General features: G+C 47.1%; 1 protein-coding gene across 1 annotated transcript; it reads left to right on the forward strand.

The window, feature by feature from the left end:
- Positions 1-40: 40 nt before the first annotated feature.
- Dynlt2 (dynein light chain Tctex-type 2) lies at positions 41-9324 on the forward strand. Its single transcript, XM_070010371.1, has 4 exons — positions 41-222; positions 4087-4293; positions 6876-7034; positions 9176-9324. Exons 1-4 carry the CDS (start codon positions 115-117, stop codon positions 9284-9286), a joined length of 585 nt encoding a protein of 194 aa, XP_069866472.1. The 5' UTR covers positions 41-114; the 3' UTR covers positions 9287-9324.
- The last annotated feature ends 711 nt before the right edge of the window (positions 9325-10035 follow it).

Genomic DNA, 10035 nt, shown 5'->3' on the forward strand with positions numbered 1-10035 from the left:
AGGCGCCACTTCCGGTCGCGCGGCGCAGGCGCGGGGCGGCCTGAGGCGTCCTGGGCGTTTGGCGGCCGACGCGGAGCGGACGTGCGGGGCCCGGCTGGCGGCTGGCGGTGCAAGATGGATAAGCGGCCGCGAGCGACGAAGCCCGCCGTGAGCCCGGCGGCCCAGCAGTCTCCGGGGACGTCTAGAAAAGACAGGAGGCCTAGCATGTTCGAGAAGGAGTCAGTGAGTGAGCCGCGGGGCCGCGCAGCGAGCGCGCGCCGGCGTTGACCGGCGCCCGGCGGGCCCGGGGGCTCCCTCCTCGCCGGCCGACCCCCGAGGACACGGCGCGGCCCTCTCCGCCGGGGGCGGCCGTGTCGCGCCGCAACCCCCCCCCCCCCCGGCGCGCCCGGTGCACCGCGCACGCGCGCACGCCCGCCCGCCCGCAGACACGGGCGCACGCGCGCACGCGGGGCCGCCACGCGCGGGTGGGGGTGGGGTGGCACCGGTGGCGCGTCGCCCTCACCGCCCGCGGCCGGCGGCAGCCTGTGGACCAGAAGCTCGAGAGCCCCGTGCCGGCTGCGCGGACGCCCGCCGGGGAGCGCCGGCGTCTCCCTGTGGAACCACGCCGGGAAAGCCGGCGTGCAGCCAGCACCGCGCTTCACCAACCCTGGGAGTAACCACAGCGTGCCCCGAGCTAGTGTAGAGCTGTGCCAGGCCCCGTCCTAGGCAGGGGCTACCTGTAGCCGCACTTACTCCATGGAACCCAGCACTGATAGGATGAAAACAAGTAAAACATTTCAAAACATTGCAAAGTAAGAATCTCAAAACAAAGACGTGTAACTAATACAGACTTCTTGATTCTAATGTCCTTCACCGACTACCTAACTGGGACGAATTAATTTTATTTTTTAAAATGACTCATTCACTGAATAGACTTTTGGTGGGATTGTCCGTTAATTTTGTAGGAAGTTGAAATCTAAATTAGGCTTAATGTGATGAAGTGTACATTGAGATGGTTGAACTTTATTGAAGTTGGGTGTGGCATGCTGAAGTGCCCCGTTTTTCTGAGAATGGAGTGTCGGCTTTTTTTGAGAGCTGTCATTCCAATAATAGTTTTGCTTAGCAATAGTCTCTGTTGCTTTCAACCACAGATCACAAAACTAAGTAGATTACTAAAAATTGAACACTTGTGCATATAGATTTGAAGATTTCAAACATTACTAGCACTAGAGAAGCATGCCATGAGTGGTAATCGTAGTTGATTCTAGGCCAATAAGCCGCTCAGCAACAGGAATTTCCACATCAGTAGATTAAATAGTTCAAATCAGCTTGTATTAATAGATATTAAAAAGCTGGTGATATTTAAAACTTGTTCCTAATCTTGAGTATACAACATCAAGAGACATATATACATCGAGAATGGTGCAGATACAGTCTTCAGAACAAAATAGAGTGTTTCCCTAGCTAAGTACATGTCTCACCCTGTGTTTAATCCAGAATACCACTAAAATGTGTTGAAAATTAAGACAACTGTTCTCTATGATTAATCTACTTTTTAAATGAAAATGCTTCGAAGTACATGGATGAAGAAAGACATACCATGTTAAATTTCAGACAAAGCCGGCATCTTAGAGCAAAGCCGGCATCAGAGCAAAGTGAGTTATCAGGAATAAAGAGGGACACCCATAATTAAATCCAATGCAGGGAGCATCTGCTACAAATGGTTCACTAGTAAATCTGCCAAAAATTGAAGGAAGAATTGCCAACTGTATATTCTTTTTTTCTGAAGATAGAGACAGGCAGGTTAGCATTACCTTGATACCAAGGCCAGACACTGACACCATTGAAAGTTGTAGCCAATAAGCCTTATGGATATTACCACAAAATTTCTTAACCTAATGCTAGCATTCAGTATTATATTCAAAGGACTAAGCCAGGGGTCAGCCACTCATATCTGTAATCTTTTTTTTTTTTTTGTCAGTTATGGGGCTTAAACTCTGGGCCTGGGTGCTGTCCCTCAGCTCTTCAGCTCAAGGCTAGCGCTCTCCCACTTGAGCCACAGTGCCACTTCCAGTTTTCTGGCTTTGGACGGTGATCCTCAGATCTCAGCCTCCTGAGTAGGATTACAGGCATAAGTCACAGGTGCCCAGCTTCCCATCTATAATCTTAAATTGTTTAGGAGGCTGAGATCTGAGGATTGTGATTCAAAGCCAACCAGGGCAGAAAAATATCTTGAGATGCATACTTCCATTTAATTAGCAAAACCAGAAGTGGAGACATGGTTCAAGTGGTAAAGCACCCTCCTTAATTGAAAAAGCATGAAGGAAAGGCCTTGAGTTAAAGCCCCAATACTGGCACCAAGAAATACATCATGACCAAGTGATACTGTTCCTGGAATGAAAGGATTCAAATCAATGTAACACACTAGAGACAAAATCGCCTCTATTGATGAAGAAAAAGTCCTTGACAGAATTCATCATTCCATAATCAAAATGATCAGTAAACCAGGAATAGAAACTACCACAGGGCTGGGAAGGTGGCTCAGTGGTAGAGCGTTTGCCTTGCATGCACCAGGCCCTGGGTTCGATTCCTCAGCACCACATAAGCAAAAAGAAAAAAGCCGGAAGTGGCGCTGTGGCTCAAGTTGTAGAGTGCTAGCCTTGATCTGAAGAGCTGAGGGACAGCGCCCAGGCCCAGAGTTCAGGCTCCATGACCGGACCCCCCCCTAAAAAAATAGTTGTAGCTGGGCATCGGTGGCTCACGCCTGCAGTCCTAGCTACTGAGGAGGCTGAGGTCTGAGGATCATGGTTCAAAGCCAGCCCGGGCAGGAAAGACCATGAGACTCTTATCTCCAATAAACCACTCAAAAAAAACCCGGGAGTGGCCTGTGGCTCAAGTGGTAAAGTGCTTGCTTTGAGCTGAAGAGCTTAGGGACAGTGCCCAGTCCCAGAGTTCAAGCCCAAGACCGACAAAAAAAAAAAAGTTGCAATTTAGGGCTGGGAAGGTGGCTCAGTGTTAGAGCGCTTGCCTTGCATGCCTGAGGCCCTGGGTTCGATTCCTCAGCACCACATAAGCAAAAAAAAAAGCCGGAAGTGGAACTGTGGCTCAAGTGGTAGAGTGCTAGCCTTGAGCTGAAGAGCTGAGGGATAGCGCCCAGGCCCAGAGTTCAGGCCCCAGGACCGGACCCCAAAAAAAAAAGAAACTACCACAACATAAAACCCATATATGTAAGTGGCACAGCAAACAATATCTAATGGTGAAAGACTGAAAGTCTGTCCTCTACTATTCAGAACAAGACTTTAAATTAATCTGGAAAATACTGGGCTCTAACTCAGCAGTCCTTTATGCATGTTGGATGCCAAACACTCATTACATTTTCAAAGCACGGGCTGATGTATATAACGAATGTTTTTGTTATCTTCTCAACTTTTACACTTATGAATTTGTTGCTGAAATAATTCTAGTACTGATTTAAAGATAAATGTTTAAATGTTAAATAAATGATTTGAAAGACAATAACAGGATACATTTTTGATATGTTTCATAACCTTAAGTTAGGGGCCATGAAAGTTTGTCTTTACATCTCTATCCCCTGGCCACGTCATTGCCACTCTGGAGACAGTTCTTTTCTCTAGTTCTTTTGGATGTTGTGTGGATATTTAAAGTATGTCCACACGGTTTGTGTGTGCCAGTCCTAGGGCTTGAACTCAGGGCCTGGGCCACAACTCTACTTCAGACTTTTTTTGGGGTAGTTAATTGGAGATGAGTCTTGTGGAATTTTCTGCCCAGGCTGGCTTCAAAACTTGATCCTCTGATCTCTGCCTACCCTAGGTGTGAACTACCAGCACCTAGCTCATGCTGGTTTTTATATTTATGTATGTGTGTATCTCAAAAGACCGCTTTTTTTTTCTTCTTTTACCAAATTGATCTTTAGGAATAAATCTGGGGTTTTGGTGACTAAGTGCCCAGGCCCAGAGTTCAGGCCCCATGACCGGACCCAAAAAAAAAAAAAATCTGTTATAACAGATTTACAACTTTTGTGTCAGTTCTGCATCTACTGTATCAGGATTCTTAAGACAGTTTTATTTTGTAACCTTTCTCCTTCAGTATGCACAGATCTTGAGAGAAAGGCTGAGAGACTCTTTTCACGATGTTCAGTATGTGGAGCCTCCATTTGATGACTCCATTGCTGACATAGGTAAAGAATGGAAGAGTGCCCTGGCAAAGTTAAAGTTTTCTAATTCATATAGAATGGAGCCAATGAAGAAATTCCAAGCTCATTCAGTCGAAATTAAAATCCAACAGATACTAACGGTAGGTTGGGGGCTGGGTTGGTAGCACTGCCAGATTAGAGCCAGTGAAGATGAGTGATTTGTGTGTGTGTGGTATGTGTGTATACATGTATGCCATATATATATATATATATATATATACATATCTATAAGTGTTATATGTTAATATAGTAGGCATATCTTATATATGGCAAAATCATAGGAATTAGCTCATATAACTGTAGAGCTCAAATGGTCCTACAGTACGCGACAATCTGTGCAAGCTGGAGACCTAGAAAAGCTAATGGTGAATTTAGTCTGAATTGAAAGTCCTGAGAACCTAAGGAGCTGATAGGGTGAGTGTTTGCCCCAGACTGTAGACCTAAGAAACTCCAGCACTAAGTGCAGGAGAAGATAGGTGTCCCAGCTTAAAGAGAAAATGTATACTTCCCACACTTGATGTCCTAGTCACTATGGACTGATACAGGAAGCCTACTCACCTTGAGAGCGACCTTTACACAGTTAGACTCTTCCGTAAACACCGTCACAGACACAACCATGCATAATCTTTTTCTAGGTATTGCAGCATATCTGAAGAGGACACATAATTAATTATGGAAAGGCCCGCTCCTTGTCATATGGATATACACACTAATCTCTTACAACAACATGTCAAGCTGGGTGCCAGTGGCTCATGCCTGTAATCCTAGCTACTCAGGAGGCTGAGATCTAGGATCTTTGTTCAAAGCCAGCCTGGGCAGGAAAGTCTGTGAGGCTCTATTACCTACAATTAACCACCAGAAAACCGGAAGTGGCACAGTGGCTTAAGTGCTAGAGCACTAACCTTGTGCTGAAGAGCTGAGCGACAGTGCCCAGGCTGAGTTGAAGCCCTACAAATGACAAAAAACAAACACGTCTGCAGGGTGCTGGTGGCCTATACCTGCAATCCTAGCTACTCAACAGGTTTGAAGACAGCAGAGGCAGGAAAGTCCATAAGACTCTTATCTCCAATTAACTACCAAAAAGCCAGAAATGGAGCTGTGGCTCAAGTAGTAAAGCATAAGCATAAAAGCTCAGGGACAGTGCCTAGGTCCTGAGTTCAAGCCCCAGGACTAGCATACGCACACATACACTCACACACAAAACTATGCCAAAATAAAGACAACACATGCTAACCACTGGAAATGTACAAATCTCTTTCCCAAAAGAACTGGTGGCGTTTTAGAGTGATGGGTATTCCTTTATATTCTGTAACATAAACAGTAGGGTGTAGAATTAGTGGTAGTACTGATAAAAGTATTTCATACTACATGATAAGGAAATAATGATAGAGAAGAAAAAATACCTTCACACATGGGTGTTTGTACACACATTCATATAAGAAGAAATCTAGTCTTTAGAGCAGCGGTTTTCTAGTGTGTCATGTCATACCCAGTTGGTGATGGGCAGGATGCATGGTGATTTGGTGGCCTCTGGGCAAGCATTCAGTCAAAGCTATTTCTCTAAAGTAGAACAGTTAAACATCTGCAGATGATGGCAAAGGCTCTTTCCAGATCGCCAAAGGCTTTCCAAAGACTCCAAATAGCATCTCTACTCACCACTTACACTTCAAGCACTGATAGACCTTCCGGATCCTATTGCCTAAGAGCCAGAGCAGCTTGCAGAAATCTGGGCCTGCCGCAGCCATCTTGGTACATGATGTGTTCAGTGTAGTGTACCAGTGTGATAACTCACATTCCTGAGGGGAAGACAAAATCTTTGTGAATTCTGATGGGCTGATGGCTGACACACTCCTAAGACGGGACAGAGTGTATTGGTGCTTTGCCAGCTGGAAGCAAACTGATTTTGGTGGATTTTACAGACTTGTCTGAGGAAGTGGCAGCTGTCGGCCAGTGGCTGCATGGCAGGCACAGAAGAGGATGATTTTCTCCAGCTGGGAAATCACAGGGTCCAGCAGCTGCACTTAGAGTTATTTGTTAAGCTTACAGACATTCTCCAAGATCCATGTCTTCTGCACAGGCCAGACAGCAGTGGCTCCCCACCCCCCATGTTTATTAGCAAATGTTAGTTGTGCAAAGGAGTTTCCTTGTGATGAATTTATATTTACACATAAGATGATACACATGTAGGAAGAATCGTGCATTATGACCTGTGAGACACATCTATTTCTCTAAGCTGTACATTAGTTCATTAATGAATATTCTTTGCACACTTCAATGGAGTAAGAGACCATAGAGGGTAAGAAAGAAGGCTTTAATTAAAGGGGCTGAAGTAGACACAATGATGTAAGGCTGATGGGTCCCAATAATGCCTGCTTTAGGAAAACCCAGATCTCAATTTATCAAATATAGAAATACAAAATTTTCTTTACCACATATTTCCAGAAAAGCCTTAAAAAAGCTGCCTTGTGTCTCTGTAACTGTTTGGCAGAGTAATCTAAAAAACAAACTTACAGCCCAACTGTAGATAACAAGGCAGTTGAATATATTTTTAAAAACCAATAGTTTCAAATTTGTTATTAAAACGCGATACACATATTTAGTGCTATTTTCCAAGAATGTATATTTCTTTTATACTGAAAATAGTTGACTTGATAATCTAAATACTTTCTTAATTTTTTTCAAGGAAACTCTTAAAGATGTCAGGTATGATGATAAGGCCTTCTCACATTTGTCACTTGAACTGGCAGACCAAATGTTGTTAGCAGTCAAAGAGTTTGGATTTCACCGTTATAAGTTCATTATAAAAGTGTTATTTATTCAGAAGACTGGTCAAGCAATAAATGTAAGTATCCTGCTTGCCCACTGTCTTGTTGGTTAGAACTGCATGGTATGTCCTCCATAGTGATCTGAGGTTATGAAGATGACTCCAAAGCACATGAAGATTAGAAGAGCCTCTCAGTGCCAGGATTATTTTACTAAAGATGTTCTAATTCTGAAAAATACTATCCTAGAAATAGCACTTTAATAATAATGCATTAAATTTCATAGTTAACCTGTTTCTTAATCATGTCAGTTTTAATATTATATTTAATTAATTAGTAAATTTATTGGGCACAAATGTATGTTCGGTACTGAAGAGACTACAAAGAATTATAAGACATGAACCATAAGTGTCAAGAAGTGTTTAGTCAGGGAAATAAAAGAGCCAGGTTTAGAATTTAAGGGAAGGAAATGAGATGGTCATTGGTGGGAACCCAGGTAGGGTGTGAGGAGACACATGGGCTGTGGCTGGGGCATGAGTTTTTCATCAGCAAGGTGAGGATGGTAAACATCTTCCTATAGGTGTTGTGATGACTAGATTTTATGTATTAGAACCTTAAACGGGTGCTCCTGAGAGCCTTCAACCAACACTGAAGATGATTAAAATTGAATGTTATCATAATAAAGAGTGTACTAGCGGGGCACTGGTGGCTCCCACCTGTATCAACACAGGAGGCTGAGATCTGAGGAAAAGGTTCAAGGGAAGCACAGGCAGGAAAGTCTATGAGACCCTTATCTCCAATTAACCACTAAAAAACTGGAAGTAGAGTCAAGTTGTAGAGCTCTAGCCTTCAGCAAAAGAGATCAGAGACAACACCCAAGCCCTGAGTTCAAACCCCGGCCAGCAAATAAAAGAATTATACTTAATAAATGTTATATGTACAAATAAAGATGATTACTATTAGAGAGAGAGAGAGACTACTAAGGCCATGTAAGTAGCTAGGGAGTTGATGGTGAATAAAAGGTAGTACTAAAATGTTTTTAGTATTCTGAGGACTTCATGGAGAGAGGCCCAAATACTTAAGCCAAGGAAGGGGACTTGAGAAGGCATGGGGTGCTGACACACAAAACTCAGCAACACAGGCCATCTTGGCCGCCACAGAAAAGTTCTGCCCCATCTCCTCCACATACATAGATACATATTTACTACAGGAAAGTTCTAGATGATGACTAAGTGCTCTAGGGAGGAACTCAGAGGGAGAGAACCGTGTCAGAGTAACTGCTTGGGAATGCCCACAGAAGGGAAGGGCTGGTGTCCAGATGGCACACAAAGCCTGAAGGCAGGGATGAACTAGGTGTATTTGGTTAATAACAGGTATGGTTGCTACTCTCAGCTAGTGAAGCTGCAAGTATGAATGCCATGGGAGTGGGGTATGTGATAACCAACAAGACTAGGAGCTTAAATTAACAGCCATTTCTACTTACTACTGGGAGATCTGCACACACAGCCTGGATTGGCTCCATACTCTCTGTTGGTCTCCCTGGTGTGCTAAGGGGATCTTATGATTTAGGTGGGCCTAGAGGTCAAGGCCCTTCCCAGCTCTGACAGTAGATCTTGCTGCTAGCTGGGGCATGTGTTAGTGTTTTTCCTGCAAGTGCACCATCTTGGATTAAGTGGATTTCCTTATGTGTGGGGGTCTTAACAATGTTCCATGAAAGACAACAGATGTTGCAAGACCCTCGATGGCTTCGCTTGAAAGTTGCACATTCATGTTCTGTGGGTCTGAGCGAGCTATAAAGCCAACTCAAGTTCCAGGGGTGAGAAGCCGCCATAAAGAATGTGTGACCGTTTTAGATCCACCACAGACCAGCAGAGCTGTATTTAGATCCTGCGTGGCTCTGCAGGCAAAGGAGTCGCACTGTTTGCACAGTGAATGCCACCTCTACAAGACCAGGGCCTGATTAACTTTTGGCTAAAGAATTCCTTAGATCTGTCGTACATTAGAGTAGTTCTGTAGACCCCGTTACAAGGCCCAGACTTGCTGAGGAAACAGAATGTGCTTGCCAACAGCCCCCAGCAAACGAGGCGACCCAGCAGTTAATTCCTACTTGCGCCTTTCTGAGAGAGAGACGTACTTATTTGACAAAGGCACGTAGATGACGTGTAAGATGTCTTGCTCGCGTGTTGAATTTAAAGCCGCCTTTGAACCCTTGTTCTCGCAGATTGCCAGCAGGTGGATCTGGGATGTTGCCTGGGACAGCTGGGTACAAGCTAAACACGAAACGGAAACGTACGTGGCCCTGGCGTTGGTGTTCGCTCTTTACTGTGAATAGCTGCGTGCACGTCCCAACTTTCACCAATAAAGCACCTGACGGGCTGTCGGGCCTTGTGATCTGCGGGCGAGGCGGACGCGCCCCGGCCCGCCCCGCTCCCCCGCTCCCCGTGCCCGAGCTTGGCGCCTGCTAGGCCAGCTCCCGCCAGCCGGCCCTTCGCCGGGCTCGGGAGCGTCTCCCTCCGCTGCAGTCCACGCGCAGGTGCCTGCGTCCGCCCGCAGGCCCGCCTCCGCTCCGTGCGCGGCCCGCACGCGGGCCCGGGTGGAGGACGGCGGGGGCGGCGCGGGGCCCTGACGCTGAGGCTCGTGGGCGCGCCCTCAGGCGGCGGGGCTGCGGCAGCCTCCATCCGAACCCGCAGGCGCCGCAGGAACAAAGGCGCCGGCGACCCCAAGGGCTCCGGGGCGGGCCCGGAAGCCCGAGTGGGGCTGGGAGGGCCCAGCTGAGGGCGGGGCCTGGCGCGGGGGCGGGGCAATGAGCGCCCGGGCTGAGGGCGGGGCCTGGCGCGGGGGCGGGGCAAGGATCCGGAGGCAATGAGCGCCCGGGCTGAGGGCGGGGCGGGGGCGGGGCAAGGATCCGGAGGCAATGAGCGCCCGGGCTGAGGGCGGGGCCTGGCGCGGGGGCGGGGCAAGGATCCGGAGGCAATGAGCGCCCGGGCTGAGGGCGGGGCGGGGGCGGGGCAAGGATCCGGAGGCAATGAGCGCCCGGGCTGAGGGCGGGGCCGGGGCGGGGGCGGGGCAAGGATCCGGAGG

Source organism: Dipodomys merriami, unplaced genomic scaffold (genome assembly GCF_024711535.1).
Source record: "Dipodomys merriami isolate MVZ:Mamm:240054 unplaced genomic scaffold, mDipMer1.0.p SCAF_8, whole genome shotgun sequence".
Classification (NCBI taxonomy): domain Eukaryota; kingdom Metazoa; phylum Chordata; class Mammalia; order Rodentia; family Heteromyidae; genus Dipodomys; species Dipodomys merriami.

Coding starts and splice junctions, on each gene's coding strand:
- Dynlt2 (XM_070010371.1), top strand. CDS start 115: ATGGATAAGCGGCCGCGAGCGACGAAGCCCGCCGTGAGCCCGGCGGCC. Junction 223..4,086: donor GCATGTTCGAGAAGGAGTCA/GTGAGTGAGCCG, acceptor TTTCTCCTTCAG/TATGCACAGATCTTGAGAGA. Junction 4,294..6,875: donor AAATCCAACAGATACTAACG/GTAGGTTGGGGG, acceptor ATTTTTTTCAAG/GAAACTCTTAAAGATGTCAG.